This window comes from Plecotus auritus (assembly GCF_963455305.1).
Source record: "Plecotus auritus genome assembly, chromosome: 1".
In the NCBI taxonomy this organism is placed as follows: domain Eukaryota; kingdom Metazoa; phylum Chordata; class Mammalia; order Chiroptera; family Vespertilionidae; genus Plecotus; species Plecotus auritus.
This window is the reverse complement of record NC_137770.1, coordinates 79,686,683-79,709,651: the sequence shown is the minus strand read 5'-3', so window position 1 is coordinate 79,709,651 and position 22,969 is coordinate 79,686,683. Positions and strand designations below refer to the sequence as shown.

Below are 22,969 nucleotides of genomic sequence, written 5' to 3'. Positions count from 1 at the left end.
AGTAACTGAGTTCAGGGTAACTTGTTATGCAGTCATCGGAGATGAATACAGTGAGTTGTCTTCCTGTCAGGATTGTTACAGGCTTCCTTTGCATCATGAACTTCATCAATACAATAAGACATAAAGTTTATAAAAACACATTTTCATGGCTGTGACTTAAAGGATTGCACGGCTCAGTGCTATCATTTGCTTATGATGAAACAGGCCAAACTGTAAACCCTAGCCTTGTGCCTCGCACATGGTCATTCTAGCACACTACAGTGGGCTCATAGTTGAAGTTCAAATATTTGCTTTATCCCCAATGCTCCAGATACCCCTGGGAAATAGGAAGAGATAAACAACTGTAAAAACAAATAGCAGTGACAGATGCTTTATTAAGGACATTCAACAAATAATTATTTAGTACCCATCACACACTGGCTTTATGCCAGACACTGTGTTTACAGTGGTGAGAGATGGAACTAGGAAACTCTGATCTGATGCCGGTGTGACCTTGGCCATAGAGCAGGACTGGCCCCAGATTTCTCAAAACCCGTTATGTGACATCTAGAACAACGCACGACCCTCAAATCATTGCAGCCCGAAGGAAGCAGAGCTCTAGCGACTGAGAAAACTTCAACTGCACCAGCAATAAGCCCTTGAGTCTGTGCTTCTTGTGGAGAGAAATGTATCCAGCTGAAAGTTCTCTGTGCTGACCACTATCACACTAGTAGGGGAGCTACAGGCTGAAGATGAGGGTATGACATTAGGTCCCTCAGGACTGGTCCCTACAAACTTCACAAACCACCCAGCCAAGCGCCAGCGCCTCCTCACACCTCCCTCAGAAAGGAGGTGCTCTGAGGGCTTCAGAAGGCCCTGGGGGAGGCTGCTTTCTACCCCACAGAGGACGCTCCCACCACGAGGAACAATGGAAGTTTCTCTTCAGTCACATAAATAAGATGATCACACAAGTGTGGGATCATGATGGATGTACACAAGGATAAAACTGGCAACTGGGGTGGGGTAAGCAGAATCCTAGCCGACTTTCATGACACCTGCGTTACTCTGTGATGGTGTATGTCACAAGGCAAGAGGGGTTCTGCAGAGATAAGGAAGGGTACCAACCAGTTAACCTAGAGACAGATTATCCTTGAGAATCTAATCTAGTCACAGGAGCCCTTTGAAACCGGTGTTTTCACTGCTGGGGTAAGAGGGAAAGTCAGAGAGAGAAGCTTGACAAGAACCCCACATGCTCCTAGGGCTTTGAAGATGGAAGGGGCCACATGGAAAAGGAATGTGGGCACCTCTGGGAGCAGAGAGGGACCCTGACTGAAGGTCAGCAAGGAAACAGGGACCTCAGAAGCCCAGCCTACAATCACAACTGGACGCTGCCAACAACGCCCAACAACGCGAATGCAAGTTCTTCCAGAACTTCCAGATAGAGCCAGCTCAGCCAGCTGACACCTTGATTTTGGCCCTGTGAGATCCGGAGCAGAGATCCCAGTCAAACCTACAGAACTGTGAGATAATACACGTGTGCTGCCAAAAGCTGCTAATTTGGGGGTAACTGGTTAGGCAGCACTTAAACAACCAATACAGTGGCTTTCCAGTGGAGTTGGGAAATTTGACAACAAAGGTTTAGCAAGCACTCACTAGGTGCCAGGGGCTGTTTTATGTGCAGGAGACCTGGCCATGAACATGAGAGCAGGCCTCTTCGCTTGAGGAACTCCCACTCTGGATGGTTAGCTCACATTTGAATGGAATGGATGGCGAGCCCAGACTCTGTCTGCGGTGGAGTACCGCTGACAGTTTCCCCTTTGTGTTTAAGGTGCTTTTGTCCCTGGCTGATCTACAGTGTCCTTGCAATAATAGCCATTCTCTTTCTAATCATGTGTAAAGATCAGGGCATGGGAACTGGCCTGAATGCAAAGCTACCTCCTCACGTGACTCTGGCTCAGTTCTCAGAGCAGGGTGGCTGGGGTGTCAATCACCAAGGAGCAGTATCTCTTAAACATACATTTTATTTCCCATCTCACCCGTGATTACATTAAGTGGGGCAGACAGGTTTTCAAATTGCCTAGCAGTCTTTAACAGGGAAGCTCTAAACACTTTGTTTGAGAAAACCCTTCTCTCGTTATTTTGGTTACTGGTCCTTTCCCAATAAAGAGCCAGTGTATAAATATCGCTGTCCTGCTCCTTCGAGGTAATTGAAAAATGAAAATGGCTACATCTGCAGAATAACAATTATCTTGCTGCCAGGGGGCCAGATGCACAGCCACACACGTCACCGTCTCGCCTGTGATGAGAAGGGGGATGGCTGGGTGTGAGCCTCCTCAGGCCCCCTCTTCCCCCTCCCCCCCGCCCCCCATGCAGAGCCTGGCTCTCTTCTCATTCACAGCAACATTCATCAGGACAACAGGCAGGCCTGGGACCCAGAGCCAGAAATCAGGGTTTATACATGCGAAGTAGAGGCAGGTGTTTGGGGGCTGGGGATAGATGCCAACACACAGCTCAGAGAAGACGTGGCCAGCCCACTGTCACCCAGGAACTACCGTGAAAGAGGAGGTTAAAAACAGCCAGTGTCCTGCCTGCTCTTTGTTATAACATCTCAACATCATGGGAAGTCTAGTTGCCGCTGCTTTGAATGCCACGGGTAGTGATTTATTTAGGGACCTCCGACGCCCAACTAGCCTTAAAAGTTATTAGATGCTTTAGAGCTCTCTGCAGCTCAGGGAGGACCCTGCAGTCAAACTCATTTCAAATTTAATGGGAAAAAGCTAATGGATTCTGAAGACAGACTAATGTATATAAGCAGTTTCTCAGGGGACTTGGGGGAGGGTGGAAACATGAGAAAGCACTAGAAGAATAACAGCCTGGTTCCCAAAGGTCTCTTTCCGGGAACAGCTGGTTGGGCCCCAGGGCTGGACCGTGCCACCTGCGTGGTGGTGAGGATCCCACCTTTTCCGGGAACCCAGGGAGGTGCAGTCTCACGCGCTGCAACAGGCTGTCCCCGGATCCCCGAAAGGGATGGGCCCATCTGCTCTTAGCCGCCAAACATTTCAGATTTGGGGAAGCTGCTCTCTCTCTCCTTTCTAGATGCCCTCTCCCCAACCACGAGCCAGAAAAAGGGCTTTATCCATTTACACAGCAGAGGGATGCTTTCATCAGCTGTACTTAGCTAAGCTTCCTTAAACAGGGCATGTCATTGTCCTGGGTCAGCAACGTCCTCACTTCTTATCCATAACACCTCCTTTCTAAATGGTGTTCTCAACCACTAACCACAAAGGTCCCATATCAGTCTGCCCATCAGTCTGTCCATAGTTCCTCAAACATATCTTATGCTTCCCTATCTGCATAATGCTTCTTGTGCCATTCTTTCAACCTAGTATATTGTATATTCCTCTCTCTTCAAGAGGAAGTTGTTTTTTTTTTTTTGCTTCAAAATTAAGGTTTCTCCATGCTAAACACTCTCCTGACCACTACTGAAGGAGGCCAGCTCTTCCTTCTCTGAAGTCGAATGACACTGTCCACACATACATGAGACTCTCCATTCCATCCTCAGAATGTCAAGAAGGTTTAATACAAATTTAACTCCTTATCTTAGCCTTTCTGGGGTGTGCTCTGTAGAACTCTAGGCTTACAGAATATTACTAACTGTTACAGTAAAAAAATAAAAAAAAAAAACTATTCTTGGTCAAATAGCATGAGAAATGCTTAGTTAGGCAAGCATTTCTCAGACTATTTTTAAAGTATTTCTCAAAGTCAATGTTCATTGCAAAACTTCAAAAGGAGGATATAATATGTGGCATTCTCCAGCTTACCTGGCCTCAGGGATGAAAATCCTGCCTAAAGGAAACCAGGCTTCTTGTGCTTTTTCTTTTTTTCCATTATCTTGTAATTTTATTTTTGTCCATATTTTTATTTTTTTGTCCATTTTTAAATAACATTGTAAATTATGTTCACATTCAATATTATTTTAAATTAGTTTCATGTGTTCAGCAATAGTGGTTGTCAATCATATACTTTACAAACTGGTCCCCTGGATATTTCCAGTATCCACCTGACCCCATACATACAAGTAGTTATTACAGTATTATTGACTACAGGCTTCTTGTGCTAATGACAGGTAAACCTACATGTGTACAACTGGTGGTTTTCCTGAGTAGTTCTATCAGAGCTCACAGTAATGTAATAGGGAAGCACATTATTTATACACATGCATAAATAATTGAAAAGACCCTGTAAGGAATCCATAGGGAATGAGAGGAACCTTTTGCAAAGTGAATCCTGCCTGGCAAATTAATCCATTTTATGGGTCTATATTTGATCACAGAAGTTTCTTTTTTTTATTTTTAATTTTGAAAGTATCACAGATGTTCCCCTTTCCCCCCCATTGATCCCCTCCTCCTTGCTCCCGCCCCTGCCCAGGCCTTCACCACACTATTGTCTATGTCCATGGGATATGCACATATGCATACAAATTCTTTGGTTAATCTCTTCCTGCCGCCCCCAACCCTCCCTCTGAGATTCATCTGCTGGTTGCATGCTTCCATGTCTCTGGATCTATTTTGTTCCTAGGTTTATTTTTTTTTCATTAGATTCCAGAAGTTTCTTAAAGCAAGGAGTACCTCTGTTCACCTCTGAAACTTTGCATCTTGTATGGCCCAGGTAACATAAAAATTGCACAAGAAATATTTATGGAATAAATGAAAAACCTTTAGAGACCATCACCAAGGAAAAACCTTCTTATCTTCTAGAAAGATGACCAGTATATCTGATCAGTCAATAAATATGATATATCCCCCTACCCCCATTTTCCCCCTCTCTGGACAAAATGAAGCCACTCTGCTCCTTTTTTGTTTTCTAAGATGGCCTATGGGCCACATGGGCTCATCATCTGCTGAGATGGGATGCTGAATATGGCAAGTGAGGAGCAGAGACCCAAGACAGGAACACTGCTGTCTTGGCCCCAGAAGCCATCCCTACCTGGTAACAGGTGCCAAGTTCTCTCCCATTGGCGGAGAAGGACAACATGCCCATTGCCAGATCCACGAGGCAGCCGATCTCCAGGTCCACGTTGCTGCGACTTGACCGTTGGGAAGTGGCCACAATGTCCCCACCCCAGACCATGTAGCAGTTGCTGCGCTTCACACTAGGAGCCAAAAAGATGAAAGAAAGGCACAGAGTGGGGACTGGGGCCGTTTGCAATCAGGACTCAGGGATGGACTGCCCCAGGCCTTCTAGTTTGCCCCCCATATAACTCTTTTTCTTAAACTAATTCATCTAGCTTCAACCCAGTTTCCTCAGGCACAAACTTCTCAGTTTAGGGATGTGGAAGTCTATCAGGCTACTTTGGTCCAGAAAGCATAATGTTTGGGAACTGTTTCCTGGCTCAAAATCACTCCAGCTTTCTGAACCAGAGAATGGGATGTTTGTATTCTCCCCTTAGAGATGGGAAATGGAAGCATAAGGAGGATACCCTCCACAGGCAGATTGATACACTGTATAGGCAATTGGCATGCTAGGCCAGAACAAAACTCTGTGTTCAGAGTCCTAGCCCAGTGTCAGGGTACTTGGACACTCAGGGCTGCATTCCTCAGGATGGCAGGCCTGGGCCTGGGGAGACTTGTGGAGTAGATCACGTTGGTTTCTGATGTTCTCACAGCTCCCTGGAGTTCTAGCCCACACTCTTCCCTAACTACCAGCTGGGAAAGAGTGCCTTTCTCCGCTAGCTGTCACCACCCTGCAGAATGTAATCTTTATGGTAGGCACCATTATGTAGATTTAAAAGCCAACTATAATAACAAAAGCACCATCAAGTCTCCAAAGCCTGCTTCCTTAATTGTAAGATTTCAAATCCCGGGTGGGTTTAGAGAAGTGGCACAGGGGCAAAGGTGATTCCTGAGCCCTTTGCAATGGCTGTGGGCACTGGACAGCTGACTGGGTCTCCTCCTACACCCAGTCCTGGGGTACATCCTCTGAGGAAGCCGGTCACTTGAAATAACACAAAGAGATTTTTCTCAGGTAAAACAAGAGAGTGAGTCTGTACCTGATGGAAGGGAAGCCCCTTTAAACATCCTATGGTCAATGTGATTTGACCTTGGAAAGTCAAGGTTTGATTAGAATTCTCCAAGATTCTTTCCAGCTCTAGAATTCTATTACTCCCTGCCCACGCTCCCTCCTCCACCCCCCATGCCGTCCCCTGCTGGAAATCCCCTTTGTAAGTCACTTCATGGCCACTTCCCAATAATCAGGTCTGCCCTCCTCTCTTCTAGGGCCCCCACTGGGCTGTTCCTCCATGTGAATGCCCTCGGGCAGGGCCAGTGCAAAGTGCTCCTTCAATGAATTACAGCCATTGCTAGATTTCCATAAAGGTTAAACCGCAGCCATGTTACTACTGCTTCTTAGTGATTAGGGACTGAGTACATTGATTACTACTACTGAATTCAATTAATAATGTATTGAAGTGGTGAGATTCATAGCCCTCAATTTGGGAAGGGCCCAAAATTGAAATACCAAAAAATATCTGAAGATCGACACTGTATTTCTTGTTATGTGAGACAAAGAAGAATTACTAAGCACCGACCATATACTGGGTCTTATTCCAGGTGCTAACGTGTCAGTTAGTTTTCACAATAAACACTGTCACTGAGGCTCAGACAAATCATGGCCAGCAAGGCACAGCCAGCAAACTAGAGCAATAAACCCAACTAGGATGGGTACGTCTGCCTTTTGATTTTCTGGTTGAAAAGGAAAGTCTGGGCTGTCAATGACTTTCACATACTTTCCTTGTCAACCTGAACCAGGTGTTGCTTATAGCATCTACTCTGGGTCTTATTACATGGTAGATGTTCAGTAATCCTTTATAATAAGAGAGAAATATGCTAATTATCCATTATGCCACGAGGTGTAATGACCGACTGTGTAACGACCAGATCACGGATCTGCAGGATGGTGGGGCAGCAAACTACAAGCGGGTGGTGGAGAGCTACAGGAGGGAGCAGGGCAGCAAGCAAGCAGAAGGTGGAGAGCTACAGGAGGGGTCAGGGCAGCAAGCTATGAGGGGGGTGTGGGGGAGCTAAAAGAGGGTGGGGCAGTGGGCAGAGAACTACAGGAGGGCGGCAGCGACCTACTGGTGCATGGATTTGTGCGCAGGGCTACTAGCTGTAATAGAAGTAGTTATTGTCTATTGACTGCATGGGCTGTGGCACTCTTCTAGGCATTTTTCTATGTATTATCTCTTTCAATCCTCACAATAGTCTTTAGCAGCAATTTTCAACTCTTTCCACCTCATGTTGTACATAAATGAATTACTAAAATTCTGTGGCACACTGAAAAATATATCATATTTTTTGCCCATCTGACAAAAAAAAATAGGTATAATTTTGATTCATTCGCACCAGACGGCCATTGTTGTGTTGGCTATCATTTTTCTATTTGACATTCTAAGGGAAAAGAGGCTAGTGTCTCTGACTAAACAGTAAGGTAGTGCATGTTTTAAAAACACTTGCAGCACACCAGTGTGCTGTGGCACACTGGCTGAAAATCGCTGCTCTATAAGACTGGAACTATTCTATTTTATAGGCAAGGAAACTGAGCCCAGGGAGGTTAGTGACTGGCCCCAAGTCACAGTTCTAGTCAATACTGGAACCCAGTTTAAAATACAGGCAGTTTGCTTTCAGAGTCTGTGCTCTAACCACCTGCCCACAATGGTCCTCCTGACATAGAGCTTGTACCTGACCACTCGGCTTTGATGAGCCAGTAGCATCTAAAAAGCACTGACTGCAGAAACATTCCTGACTTTGTATGGCTAAAGGGCAGCTTGAAAAACAACTTCATATATTTCTACACATCTGCCTGGGGAAAGACTCCATCCACTCTCAGGTGGAAACAAGACATGGTCTCCTGGGTCACCTCTGGCCACAGCTGGCCAAGGCTGCTCTCTCTGGGGGCGGTGCCAGTGGACTGGTGGGAGGATGTGGGTGTGCCTAAAATGTGTTTTCCCTAAAGATCCCTAATTTTTACTCAGTGGTTATCAGTCATGAATTTGCAGTGTCTCTTTGATGTTCTTCGTGCCTTCAGCCACGACACACTTTTGGGATGAAGAGTCCTGACTTGATTGGTTGCTGTGTGATGTGGTGCATCATTTTCTTCTGAAGCAACTTCTCTCAGGCACCCAGGGATGTTTCTCTGTGTTGTTCTGTTGTAGTAATCGGGCTTGCCCAGAAACCAGGGAGGAGTCTGAAATGGAGCTCAGACCTTCTAACTGTGCACCTGTATCTCCCATCCCTGGGTCATGTTTTATAGACATGACCAAATGACCCATGATTTTCACTAATAACATGCCTCCCGCCATAGTACCCACCCCACCTGTTTACTTAAGGATTTTAAGCCTGTGCTTCATTTCCCCTCCTTAATAGTTTCCTTCTTTTGGGTTGTGGGGGGTAAGGGAAAAACGGCTGCTCGGGGGAGGGAGTGAGGAGCCCCCTTACCTTTCGTGGACCCGGCCTCTTTCATCCCCCAGAGTAACAGTCACCGTACAGTTTTTATTCAGGTCAAACTTTTCACTGTAGAAGTGATAGTCCGGTGTCACCCATCCAACCCAGACGCAGGAGGGGTCTTGTCCGGCAAAGATGCGGATTGCGTAGTAGCACTGCTGGAGAGAGACCGCAGACGAGTGAGTGGCCCTCAGTTAGGGAAGCTTGCTCAGGAAGCAGGAATAGTGCTGCAGCCCATTGGTTCCTTTTCTTAAAAAGCATACCTGGGTCCAGAGGGGCATTGCACTCTCGCTTGGAGGAAGGCCTGGCTAGCGTTTGGCTTCCTTATTTGTCTCTTGTCTGTTGGGCTTGAGCATCTACCACCCTTTGCTCAGAAGATGCTACTGGGGAAATAAGTGGCAGCCACTCCGAGTGGCCAGCACAGGACCCCAACCCTCTCCTGGGCACTGACTTTGCCCTGAGAGAGGAAACAGTCGAGGCTCGAAGAACTCCTGCTACACTTTCCACTTCTACAGAGAAATCCAGGGCATTTTTTTTTGGAAAGTCTTGAAAAAGATGCTGTGAAATAAAGCCCCTAGAGTGGCCAAACACGCTTTATGTGGTCAGCAGGCTCATCGACACAGCAGTTTTTGGTGGAATAACTAAAGCTTTAAGGTAAGTGATTCCTTCACCATGTTCTTTATGAAACTGAGCACATTCATTCTTAATGAAGTTACTTCTATTCATCATCTGTCCTCTTTTTTAAACTGGAAGATAAAAGGGTAAGCCAGTCAGAGCTGGGCTTGAATCTTGGCACTGGCTGCTATTAATCCTGGGACCTTGGACAAGTCCTTTGTCCTTTCTGTGTCTCAGGATATATAATGTTGCCCATCTCGCAAGGCTGCTGTGGGAATTAAGTGGGAAGGTGGTGCAATGTGCCTAGCGCAGTGCCCTGCACATTCTAAGTGTGTGACCATGGCAGCAAGAATCCTCTTCCTGATGGCAGTTAACCTATGAACTCGGGATGTAGGATCACATAATAGAAGGGTGACATGAATTTCTTAAAAAAAAATGTTTTTTGTCAGGTGCTAAAAGAAGAATGAGAGAGTATGAGAGAGAGAAATTAGGAAGTGTTGCTCTCTGACTACTATCTAGCTCTAGAAAAGGGGCCAAAAGCAGCCTTCATTTTTCAGGCTGGTTCCCTGGCTCCTGTTACTCCTTTGAATGCTTTCAACATGATTCCTGGCACTGCTCAGAGAGATGGGAGAGTTGAGACATAGAAGTTTACATAAAAGAGCAAAGAAAAGGATTAAATTAAGACCCCCCCCACCCCACAACTGACATTCATCTCCATTAGAAAGGCAGTGCTGGCCCCCTGGTGGCAAATGGGCAACAAGTACACAATAATGCTCAATTAGATGCTCCAGGTAGAGCTTCTGCCTCGCACTGAATCACTGTCTCTTCTCCCCCAATCTGAGAAATGCCAGAGATATGTTTTGGAAGCATCAAGATGCATATTAAAAGACAGAGTAATTGGCAATTACAGAGGATCTCTAGACAGATCATTGCTAGAAGGGGCATATTACCAGGCACAGCAAAGACTCAAATAATTAAAACCATAATTGAGCACATTTACTTACTGTTGTTGTTTGAGAGAGTAGTTCTTGCATCTGTTTCCTGGAGGGAAGATAATCCATGTTTTAGTTATTCGGCTGTAGAGAGAATTCCACAATTCTGACAGGCAATTGATCTCCCTTTAATGATGAAGGTGAGTTTAGGGAACTATTTCCTATACACAAGTGATCCCAACTTGTCTTGGGATGTGTTCATTTTTAACCTGCTTTCACAAGCCAGGGCTATGACTCCCAACTCCTGTCCCGCAGCCTAGTGGTTGAGGGTGTTGAAAAGATTGTAATAATGTGTGTGGGGATACCTCTGGATATATTCTCCTGTTCTCTCAAGTAGCTGTGCTTGTTTAAAACTTGGTAGACAGCGAAACTCTAGAGAAAACCTGGACAACACAGCTCCAAACAGGCAGACAAACATCAATGATTAAAAATAGCCCTAACTGGTTTGGCTCAGTGGATAGAGCGTCAGCCTGCAGACTCAAGGGTCCCAGGTTCGATTCCGGTCAAGGGCATGTACCGTGGTTGCAGGCACATACCCAGTAGGGAGTGTGCAGGAGGCAGCTGATCGATGTTTCTCTCTCATCGATGTTTCTAACTCTCTATCCCTCTTCCTTCTTCTCTGTAAAAAATCAATAAAATATATTAAAAAAATAGATATTGAAAGAAAGAAAGACGGCAAGGAATACACTCCTTAGCAGGGAGGGAGAAGTCACTCACTCATGAGTCACATGGCTTCTGGGCTGGACACCGGCCATAGTTACGCAAAGAAGGTGGTGTTTGCCTCCAGAAGCTTCTCATTTCACACACAGGCAACAATAACTGCAGCCTCTCCTTTTACTCCCAACGCGTAGTAATTTAGCGTGCAAGGAGGCCAGGGACTCAGAGGGCTCGAGAATAGCAGAAACGTTTCCACTGGAGGTGACTCTGTTTAGCTTGGTTGGCTCCCCTAATTATGCATTGCACACACACATGTGTATGCACAAGTGGGTATATACATTCAAATCCCCATTTCTTTACCTAACTGAGAGAAAAGGGAACCCTACCCACAGAGTCCTAGTTATGGTGAGGTAGAGTAAGAAACAGACAGACGGAAAGCCAACTTCACAATAGACGTGATAAGCGCCTCTGAGGGCTGGAAGCCTGGCCCTCACCTTTTCTGGAAAGCGTCACTGTCCAGGCAGGGGCTGTGGCTGAAGGAGGAGTGGCACTCGACGGGCATGCTCAGGCGGAGGTAGATCATGCTGGCATTGCTATTCTGTGTGCCAAATGTCTTGTGGGTCACCTTGAGGCACGGAGGGCTGTCCATGGTGCTGTCGATCCTCATGACCTGAAAATACCATGGATCCTTTATCTGACGCACCCACACGAGCCTGACCTTGACTCTGTCCCTCCTTTCCTCATTGACATTACATATGTCAAGACTTTCTGTGAATGATAAAAGTTGTCACCAGTGATGACCAAACCATTATTCTCATCGTTACTTGGACCTTGCCCAATAGAAAAATAACAGATCTTCCTCTGGCTGGAGAAATTAGAGATTTAGAAACACTCCTACTGGGTTTTCTGCAAGGTCAAGGGTGGAGAACAGGTGCAAGATGTGGGGGGCAGAAGGGGGAGTCTCTGGATAATGCAGCATGGTGTCCACTGAGGCTAACCTTTCAGGTTAGGGGGCAAGTGGCTAAAGAAAATCTTCCCAAAGATTCCCCTTGTCAGTAGGCATGAGAATATCTAGAGGAGAGGACACTGGAAAGCCTTAAGCTCATGAGGAAAAATCACAGCTCCCTTGGAGGGTGCTGTCTCCCATCTGTGCATTTCCCATCTCTGCCACAGTCACAGCCTGAGCACTGAGGTTCACCAAGGCATCTCTAAACACTGAGGAAATTCCCAGCACCAGGGCATGGACATTGCAGGGAAAGGGGTTGGAGGAAGAAAGATCAAAACTAAATTTTAAAAATGTATGTGTATGTGTGTGTGGGGGGGGGTATTGGGGAGGAAGAGAAAGTAAAATGGGACTTATAATAATGTCTTCATGATACAAGCATTTCTCCCCACATTCTAGAGACTAGTTTTTATCCTGTGGTCTATGGATGTGCTTAAAATTTTTTTGTGCAGTTTGTAGATTTTTCTTTGTGGAGTGTCTCTAAATCCCATTCATTTGTGAGCCAGCTTTCTAAAGCAATGGCCAGGTAGGACTCTGAGAAAGAAACCTCTCCACCATGTAAGACTGTGGGGGAAAAGTGGGGGTTGAGAGTCGATGCTTGTTGAATTTAGATGGGAAGGTGAGCTAAGGGAACTTATAGTTAGGTAGAAGCAAGCCACTCAGTCTAATGCTTCCATGGAGCTGATCTGTCTGACTTTCAAGCAGCACCCCTCCCCCTGACCCCGAATCATGAAAAAAACCATGGTGGGCATGGGCAAAACGGAGGCAAAAAGATGTAGAATCAGAACCCAAATCAGGCTCCTTGTAGTCTTTGGCTCTGCTCAGCCCCCCTATGAGATGCCAGCATCATAACCAATGACTATGCCTCAGCTTAAAATGCTGGAAATGGTTATGGAGAAATTAAACCAGTTTATGAGCAGAGGAGAAGCATGTCCAGGACATCTTAACAGGCACTGAACTTTTTAAGGAAAATGACATTGAAGGTCTCTGAATACTGTATTACTGTGACAATGGCAGTCCAGGAATGTCTGGAGAAAACACAGTGGCCCAAAGGCTTGGAGTCTGAGCTGCAAAGGGTATGTCTGCAAGGCGGTTGCCATCTGTAAGATGCCACTGAGCTGCCCCAATTAAGGTGTCTGCAACGACAGCTCTGCGGGCCAGCAAGGAGGAGGCTGGTAAGCAGCCAGGGCATGGGCTTAGGTAAGCAGCTGCCCTGTGCCAGGGGCATTAGCAGGAGCTTAGTGACTTGGCCCATGTGCCCTGCCAGGTTTGCCCACGGCGGGTAACATTACCTCTATCTGGGGATGATCCTTCGGCACGTTGACAAACGTTGGGAGGCGCTTGCTGAACCACATCGCAACATCTCGGTTCATGTTGACAGCAAAAGGCTCAAAGCCCTCTTGGAGGCCGCACATGGTATAAAACTTGAAGGTACTGGCGTCCATCCCGAGATTCATGCGGCCAATCTGAGACAGCCCCAGAGAGCAGATGGGCACAAAGCCTGCAGAATGGCGAACGAGAGCCCTGCCTCAGCCCGCAGTCCCATCCTAGGACTGCGAGGAAGCCTGACCTTTGCCTCCTTAACAGCTTTAAGTCCCAGCCAGAAAGATGGGACGCCACCCTTTGTCTTCCTTTCTGGCAGGTAAACTGAACAACAGGAGGCACATGAAGATGACGGCTGCCCGTGGTGTATGTGGGAAGGAAAAGTAATTTGGTTCAAAATAATTTTTTTGGGGAAAAAACTATCATCCAGCCAAGATTCTTCTTAAACTGTAAATAAACATAAGCTGGAAAAGTAAACCAATAAGAGAAAAAGTTAAATTCTTTATCTGTGTCTTAGTTGAAACTGCTGTTGGGCCCTGGGAAATTTTAAATACTGCCCTAAACAGAACAGCATGAGAAACCTAAAGAAGGACTTGGTGCAAACACCTCACTTTTTCTAGGCCTCAGCATATCCCCCAGGGAAATAAGAGCTCTGGTGGTTTTCCCAATCCCAGAGTATGATTCTGAGAAGTTTCAAATGCTGACACTATGCCTCTGTTTACAAAACACAGTTTCCAGCCCCCCGGCCTCCTAGCTACCGAGATGGTCCCCACCTGAGCAGGAAGGCATAATTTTTGAGCAGGAGCTGTGGGAAACTCTCTTCCCTCCTACATGTCTTTTCTCTCCAAGCTCACATCAATTTAAAAACTGCCAAATAGGCCAAAGCAGAAGTCCAAATTGCTTGGTATTCTTCTTTGTGGGTATTTATAAATCATAATTGTGGACCAATAAATCAGCAGAGCTGGGAAAGCACTCATTAACCCGGGTTTGGGAGGATGTGGGAGGCAGGTGACCAAGAGTGCTCAGAGGGGAGGAAGCGCTCTGAGGCTGGTGGCTGACCCAGGGGCTAGAGCCCCACAAAGGAAACTGGTGTTCCTGCTAGGACAGGGATGTTTATTTAAGGGGGAATTTAAAAGCCAATTTTGTTAGCTTTATATTCAACAGTAAGAGCAGTTCCATTTCCATTTTAGAGACCGGGGACAAAATGCGCTCCTCGGAGCATGGGTGCTTATACGCTGTTATCTAAGCCACAGAGGTCTATGTAAATCAGTGAAGTGAGTGAGAAGTAAATCCCTCACAAGCGAAGTTGGCTGCTTTCAGAAATGATGAACTTGTTTAGGACACTATTTAATACTGTTTAAGTCATTTCTAAATGAAGAGAGCTTCACTGCAATCCGAGCAGAGTGGGGGTGATGTCTATATAGAGGTTGTCCTATCCGGGCCACCAAGGACTGAGAGTTGGTGGTGCCCATGGCCCTCAGGAAGGTAGATGGACAGGCCAATCAGACCCGCACCATTCACACCCCCTCCCAGGCACTGCTGTGCTTCTGGCATTTTTGCACTAGGGGGTCTGATAGGTGAAACCATCTCCTTCCTATGGACAGAGATTTTTATACATAAGGGACCTTTGGCAATCTGACTCCCGTGTGAAGTAAGGATGCTTGTTGGCAAAATTCTTGTCCCTGATGGGACAGAGGCCCGGCGATGTGCTATGAGAAGATGTGAAGGAGGGAGAAGAAATTGCCCTGATCCCACGGAGCTTATGGATATGAAAATGGCAAATGGACTAGGGGAGAGTCCACCCCTACTCCCAAGACAGTGCTTTGGTCTTAGATGGGGGCAGGAAACTACCACCACGTGGAGCCATGATCATAAAGTGTTTCAGCCTGATGTGAGCAGAGATAGGACGTCTTAAGAAAATCTCTTTTCCTTCCTTGTCTATTAACGTGAATGGGGTAATAAGTGAGCAACGGGTGTAAAAGCCTGAGTGGGAAGAAGCAGAGATGAGGACTTCTGAATATGAATAACTTCCCAGTCACAGTCAGGTGAACAATGTAAGATGTATGCAGAAAGGTAATATTAGCATGGGGCCTTTTTTCTATAGAACTTGGGCTCCTCATCATCTCTAGGCCATGAGTAGAAGAAACAGCACTCTCCTGGGGATAAAACTAAAGACTTGAAGAGGTAATGGACTTGGCCAAGGTCATAAGAAGGGCAAGTGACAATACAGGACAAGATCCAACACCCTCTGACTCTTAGCCTAGCTGCCAGTCAGTGCACAAGAGTGGAGTGAACATTATAGGAACATGATGCAAACAGCAGTTCTGTGCCAGGGCAGGGAGCTGCACTCATTACAAAGTAAAGTGTGGTCCCTACAGGGCGGGAGCCCTCTTTACAGGGGAAAGCGCAACACTGCACAAGAAGAGGTGCGGGAACAGGAGTCATAGAGGTGAAAGCAATGGGAGGGAAAGAGTGTGGTTACTTCCTGGGGGCTAAGTGGGCACAGCTGGGACAGCTCTTTAAAGCTGCAGCAGAGAAGCTACATTCAGACCTTAAGTCAGAAAAGAGAGAACCTAGAAAGGACCGAGAGCAGAGACAAATCTTTATAAGGCACCAGCACTTTCTCCTGGGGCAAAACACTCGATAACCAGCTATATTAGATCAGCTCCCTCCATCTGGTGGAGAGGTTCCAATTAATGATCTATCCACATCTACAACTTATTTATTTGAGGCATTAACACTTTATGTACATTTATAACTCTTCATCATAAAAAAGGGGGACAATGACAATAAATCACAATAGATAATATTTATCAAGTAATTTCTATGCACTGGGTTTAGGGCTGTATAGGTTTATCTCATTATTAGCCCCATTTTACAGAAGCAGAAACTAAGGCTTAGCAGATCGAATGACTTGCTGGAGGTCTGTCACCTAGGAAGCTGCAGAGCCAGTACATGGACAAGTCAGCCTGAAGCACAGTCTAGAGCAAGTGGTGGGGAGTGAAGCTTTCTAATTCTTATCCACAATGACTTGATTTGTGACTAAGTCTTCCTTCACTTTTCAAGTGATTTTCCTACGTGTCATGTCGTTGCCCAGTGTGCCTATAGAGCAGGCAATGTGAGATCCATGACCTCAAGACCTAGGACTGAAGACAGCAGACAGCTTAGAAGAAAAGGGCTGTCACAGCTGGCCACGTGGCTCCCTGGAGTTAACCTGGATAAAGAAGTTCCATTTGGTAAGGCCACAGGGCAGTACTATGAGCACTGACTCTTCTAAGCACTTAAACCACAGCTGCAAATGAGGCGGGAGAAGCAAGATGGGCAACCAAAGGGGGACAGAAATACCCCTCCCTTTTCGAAGAGGTGTGAGGAGAAAATTTGCAGATGGCATTACCTTGAACCAGTGGTCGGCAAACTCATTAGTCAACAGAGCCAAATATCAACGGTACAACGATTGAAATTTCTTTTGAGAGACAAATTTTTTAAACTTAAACTTCTTCTAACGCCACTTCTTCAAAATAGACTCACCCAGGCCGTGGTATTTTGTGGAAGAGCTACACTCAAGGGGCCAAAGAGCCACATGTGGCTCGCGAGCCGCAGTTTGCCGACCACGGCCTTGAACCAAGATGTGCACAGACTTCTTATTCCAGGAAGGGAATGGCAGGAACACCTGTGCTTGAGTCCTAGGGATGATCCCAGCTTCTGATACACTGATCACAGGCTTCATACTAACTTTGTGACTAGGGAGGGGGGTAGCCAGGAAGTCATCTTTTTATAACTCAGGAGCTTGGAAGGAAACCAGTTCTCTAGAAAATCCAAACCCCGAATCATTTTTAACCCATTTCAATTTGATGAAAGACATGAGAGCAAATCACTACCACTTATGGAAAAAACAAATCTTGGAGAGAAGTGGGTAGATGACTGCCCAGACCGTTCCTGGGGTGTTTCTGGTGTCTCAGCCCAACAGCACATGTGTTACCCAATACTTTTCATTTCCCACTAAGCTTCACGAAGACGAATTTGAGGGACAGCACTGTTTGCCACAAGCCTTGCAGAAAACACAGGAAACAAAAGGCATGTTTGCCCTGCCACAGCCACTCCCTGAAGCATGGCACCCATCAACAGAAAGAATGGCAGGGGACCCTTGGTACCAACATGTTTGTGTGCAGTGGCAGTGACACTTCTGGCAAGTACATTTCATCTGCTGCCTATGGAAGAGCTGCCAGCAGAGTTGGGGGAGCAATTAAATCCTGATAGGCTGATGGCAGGAACAGCGCAGGAGGCTGCCCCTCAGACCCCAAAGCTGTAGCAGGAGCAGGATGTCCCCCAGGGGAGTGCTGGCAGAGAGGCCGGACAGGAGACTGGCACGAAAGCCTCTTCCAGACGTTACATTCTGAGGTCTGGCAGGATGATCAGGATTTTATCTTCCTTCCCTTTAAATGGAATAAAAGAGAAGGCTAATAGCAAAGGTTTCGCCATGGGAGCTGCTGAGCTTCCAGATGCCTTCAGGTGACAACATTAAGAGCTTGTTGGTCCAGGCCAGGGATGGGGTCAGGAACAATGATTAGAAAAACTCTAATGAGGCAGATAATAGCATATCATCTACGATGCAGAAGAGGATGGAGATAAGGACTTATAAATAACCCTGAGAGAAAAATAGCCATGAATTTTAATGTCTGCCCCCATTCCTTCTCTCAAAGGACTAAAAACTTCCCACAGCACAACTCCCGCTGGGATAATGGCCCAAATCAAGGCCAGGAAGCTGGTGACCAGAACACAAACACATAGGGGATTTTGCTTTATGGGGCTACAATGCACAAAGCATTGTGTTTTTTTCTGCAACAGATGCTTTTCCTAGCAGCTCAAGGTGAGAACTGCTGCCTCTTTCCACTTTATACAGCAAACAGAGAGATGTTGTATGATTATTCTAGGCCGCTGTGCTATTGTTATCAAAGAATGGCATGCAGACTCCTTTTCAACTGCCCTTCCTGAGCCATCATAGAGCTAACTGAAAGATCCTTCCAATTATCTTGTCTCTGTTATTAAAGTGCAATATGATACTACAGTATAATGTGTTAACATAATACAGTACAATTCTATTCTAAAACCACTTCCTAGTAATAGACTTTGTTGTTATTCTGAAGGTCAAATCATGTCCCCGCACACACAAAGCCTATGAGACATCTTTTTCATTACAATAGATGATCTCTAAAAACAGCTATCCTAATATATCCTCCTATTTTATAGTATTCCTCTGCTCAAACCCTATAGCAGCCTGCCCCCCATGTCTTAGAGAGGGAAGTCCAAGGCCCAGATTAGATGATAAAATTATCTTGAATGAAAAGATGGAGTCTTGGTATTTGAGGCTGAAATCCGCACCCTGTCTATCTTTCCAGCTTCGTCTTCCATAAATTCCACATGCAAATCTTCCAAACTGTCCTGCCCTTTCCTGCAATTTCCTGAGTCCACAGCCATTCTCTAGTTATATCCTCTGAGTGGAGTACCCTTCCCCTGAGAGGTAGACACCTCAGATTCTTTAATGCTCAGTGCCAATCCCATTCCTATAGGATTTTCATTCTGTATTAGTGATTCATAACCTATGGCTTTGCATTATTATTCTTTCATCTTATTTATTTATTTTGTTTTTAATTACTCAAGAAAAGCGCCCCCCCACCCCATTGATTTTTAGAAAGAGTGGAGGGGAGGGGTAAAGACACAGAGAGAGAAACATCAATGTAAAAGAGACACATTGATTAGTTGCCTCCTGCATGTGCCCCACGGGGGGCCAAGGAAGGAGCCTGCAACAGAGGGATGTATCCTTGACTGGAATCGAACCCAAGACCCTTCAGTCTGCGTGCGACACTCTAACCACTGAACATAACTGGCTAGGGCAAAAGCTTCTTTTTTTAAAAGAAAATTAGCTTTCTGATTCTGCGATTGTGTCTTCAACACATTCACAATGATTTTCTGCTCCTCACTAAGGAAAGCACACTTGATCCTGTCGCTGACACATTTAGCACACAAGGGTGCACCACGGGCCCTGCTGACACGGTTTTTCTTCTTAGACAATCTCCTTAGAACTTTAGGTCCCACAGCATGAACTCTGAGAAGTCGACCTGAGCACATGCCATATACAGACTTTGGTTCTTTCCTAATCTTCTTGGTATAAAGGTAAACCATTCTATTACCAGGGATTAGGACAGCCTCACTTTGTTCGAGGCTGTATTGTAGGGCAGCCTCTGATGGATGCCATATCAAATGCAGGACCATTCTGGACATCTGTAGACACACACCGTCCCCAGAAGATAGCATCTTATTTATTTTTACAACTGGAAAATGAATTCTTTCGGACAGGCACCACTTGCAGTTCTGAGTGCTGTAGACCACTGCTTCTCGGTCTTTAATGTGCGTACAAACAAGAGCCTCCTGGCTGAGTGCAGTTTCTGGTTCAGCAGGTCTGGTGGGGCCTGAGAGTCTGCATTTCTAACAAGCAGACCACATTGGAGTAGCAAGGCTTTGGACTTACAAAGTTCTCTTAACCCTGCACAACAGACAGGATTCTTAGCTCGTCCTTATGTTGAGTCAAAGTCTCCCAGTTAGTCAATCTCCCGTTCACGCACAGGAAAGCCAGGAAAGTCTCCTGTCTTTGGGCTCCTCCTACCCCAGGGAGCTCCTTTCCTTGGGGAGGAGCCTGAACCTCCTAGTGTTTCATTTTCTTCCACTGCCTGGCAGGGTGGCGGGGGCGGGGGTGGGGTGGGGGGGAGTTGATGGGTAAATATCTGTTTCCTAAGAGCAGTGTCAGAAGAGGTCTCCTCTACATTGCCCTCACCCACCTACACATTTCCTCCCCTTTGCCTCTGAACCAGCCCACAGGCCTTGCTCTCTACTGGCAATGTCTTCCCACACATTTCCAAAAAATAGGATTCTTTCATTAGAACTCTGATTTTAAACCTTTCAAAAGGCATTAAAATATGACTCCATCTGGCTTTAGCCATCCTGTTTTTCTAGGAAAATACATTGACTTACAACCTTTTCATTTCCCCAAATATGTCGCTCTCAGAAGAATCTTTAAAGCTCTTTAAGGGTACAATTAGATATAAATGTTGTTGATAACAGGTACCTGTAAAAAGTGACTTATAAAGCTAAAAGCATTCTGTAAATAAGAAATATTTATATTATTATGTATACAGTTTTATATATTTCCGCCGCTCTTGCCTATCCAGTCTTATATTTTTTAGCTTTGTCAGTATGGACTATTTCTTTTTGTAATGTCTTAGACATTTAGAACTACCAAGGAGCCCTAATCATTTTAGAGGGGGAAATGAGATGCACAGATGTTAAATCAAGTCGACCCAAGATGCCACAGGTGGGGAATGGCAGAGGCAGGAAGAGAGATCAGGTCTCCTGACCCAGAGCAGCCTCTTTCCCTCTCAGCCACTCTGCCCCTTCCTTGTCTGTAATGAAGCAGCAGAGAGTGGCACAACACTGGTGTGGGCACAGCAACAGTGTGCACTCAGCGGGTAGTAAGTCATTGCCGTAGGATTTTATATCTGGTGAGGATGTTGTAACTTGGGGGTCTGTCCTTTTATTCTCTAGTCTAGATGAAGAGAGTGAAGCCCAGAGAAGTTAAGCCAAGACACAGCTTGTTAGGAGGGAGTCAGCTGCCTTTCAGTCCAGTGCTCCTTCTCCTATGTGCCAACGACTTTTGTACACAATGAAGCTCTGTAGACAGGAAATCAGAGCGTCAATTGCTCCTTTGTGTGCCTAAAGTACTGCTCTGATTGTGGTCTATTGATGGACATTAATAAATGCCACTGTGCTTGGGCTTCCCAGCATGTTTGATTTTCAAAATAAATTGTATTTCATTCAAGGGAACAGCTAAGTTGAACTTTAGTGTTTCAATGGTTCTCATCAAAGCATCAAGTTCAATTACACAAACATGCAGACTGACAATTTAAATCAGAATAAAAGGATAATTCTTTAATTCACTGACTTTTCTATTCTGCCAGGGACATTAGTCCACATGCAATTAGCATTTCCTCTGTAACACTAGGCACCCTGGGGAAATTTAAACCACCAAGGTGCAGATCAGGGAATTAGAGGAAAGCTTCTTACTCAATCTACCTGGAAGTTTACTAGTAGTACTTATAGTTATGCTGTATATACCAACTATCCTCATTATTTATCTTGGTTTCTTCAATAATGATAGTATAAAGGCTAGTTTTCACCAGCGGGGTTTCAAATATGCAAAAGACAGTGCACCCTACATAAGAAGGTAGACGAGCTCACCCAGCTCTCTCTGGATTTTCCTACAACTCATGGAGTTGGAATGAAGGGAAAGGTGGTCGATTTACCATTCTCAATCTCGTAATCTGCGAAGGCAAGTTCTGAGCCTTTGTTGGTGATCAGCAGCTCCCCATTCAGTGTGAAGATCATTGAAGCATCATCCAGGTTAATCATACATCCAACCACATCTCCTGGCTGCCAGGTACGTCCAAAATACCCACTCCCTTGATGCCAACGCTGGCCCTAGGAGACAAGACCCCAGAGCTCATAGTAATGCTAGAGAAATGACCAAAGGAGCAATTTCTCCTAACTGGTAGTGGTACCTGGTTTCTACAAGGCACTCACTTCTCTACCAAGGCCAAATCACAGGGAGGAGTGATCTATCTTAGAGATGAATGAAACTGAGATACTTAAGGCTTATCAGAAAAGGTGGCCCAAGTTTCCCAATACCTAGTCAGCTATGACAATAAGCAGGCCTCCCTCTAAGGCAAAGTGGTAAGACTTTCCCAGATACTGGCTGCATAGTGTTCTGTGAACCTCCTCTGGAGTAGAGGCACTGGGGTGAGGGACAAGGGCAGATGTGCAGGTGATTACAGAAAGAACTTAGGTGTATAGTCCTCCCCTTCACCAAAGCAAAGAGCAAAATGATAATCACTAGGTAATAATCTAATAGTGGTTTAAATTAACCAGTGGTAGTGGCTACTGATTTTGAAGCCAGAGACCCAGACATTCAGTACTTCCAACTTCCAGTGAAGTGTTTGGAGAAAGAAAAAACTTGGACTGAGGATGTGTGGACACTGTCCAGACTCACCCTGCTGCCTTCAAACACAAAGGCTTGGTCATCAGCCCCCAGCTCAACATCAGGCCGACAGCCTGGTCTGGCCCAGCCCACACGCATGTCTCCTCCAGTCACCACCTCAAACTCAAAATACCACTTTCCAGATCTCACTGCATAAGACCTCTCTACCCGGAAGAATCGGATCTTGTCTATGCTGACTTTCTCCACAGCTGCGTCAGCTATCATGAGAAGGAAAGGGAGTTGGGGGTGCAGAAAGGAGAGAGAGAAAACACAAAACTTTATTAATTAGGTAGCATTCCCTGAAAGAATTTGAAAACAACAAAGACTGATGATAGATATCCCACTATTTAATATAATATTCTGTTCATAATATAATAATCATCATTTGCATCATATCATTTTATAGAGGAAAAACTGAGACTCAGAAAGGTTAATAAATCACTTGTTCAATGTCATAGAGCCAATAAATCAAGGAAGAGCAAGGATTTGAACCTAGGTCTGTCTTACCCCAAACCCATCCCTGTAACCACTTGTAATACTGCTCCAGTGGCCTGGCACATCCTGGGGTATGGGATGACAATGACATGGTCATCTTACCTAATAATAGACAAACATGTAAATTGACCGAACCTCCGCTACGGCCATACCCAATCAGAGCGAGTATGCAAATTAACCCAACAAAGATGGAAGTTAATTTGCATACATAGGTGCCCAGCACCTGGGTCTCGGGAACATCCTGGCACTCAGGTCACTCTGAGGTAGGCCCTGCATGGGCCTTGAGCAGCCTGGGAAGGGCCTGAGCCAGGAGGCTCCTGGG

The 22,969-nt window shown here is 45.7% G+C and overlaps 1 protein-coding gene across 3 annotated transcripts in view; it reads right to left on the bottom strand.

Annotated features, from left to right (window-relative positions):
• Positions 1-22,969, bottom strand: part of RYR3 (ryanodine receptor 3) — a 547,436-nt gene that overhangs the window by 187,536 nt on the left and 336,931 nt on the right. For all 3 annotated transcript variants that reach the window (XM_080659255.1, XM_080659256.1, XM_080659257.1), the window contains exons 26-32: positions 22,165-22,370; positions 21,422-21,596; positions 13,037-13,245; positions 11,236-11,411; positions 10,097-10,133; positions 8,472-8,635; positions 4,966-5,131 (exon numbers count right to left, since the gene is read on the bottom strand). In XM_080659255.1, the coding sequence (XP_080515381.1) occupies positions 4,966-5,131; positions 8,472-8,635; positions 10,097-10,133; positions 11,236-11,411; positions 13,037-13,245; positions 21,422-21,596; positions 22,165-22,370 (1,133 nt within the window). The remainder of the gene's footprint in view (positions 1-4,965; positions 5,132-8,471; positions 8,636-10,096; positions 10,134-11,235; positions 11,412-13,036; positions 13,246-21,421; positions 21,597-22,164; positions 22,371-22,969) is intronic.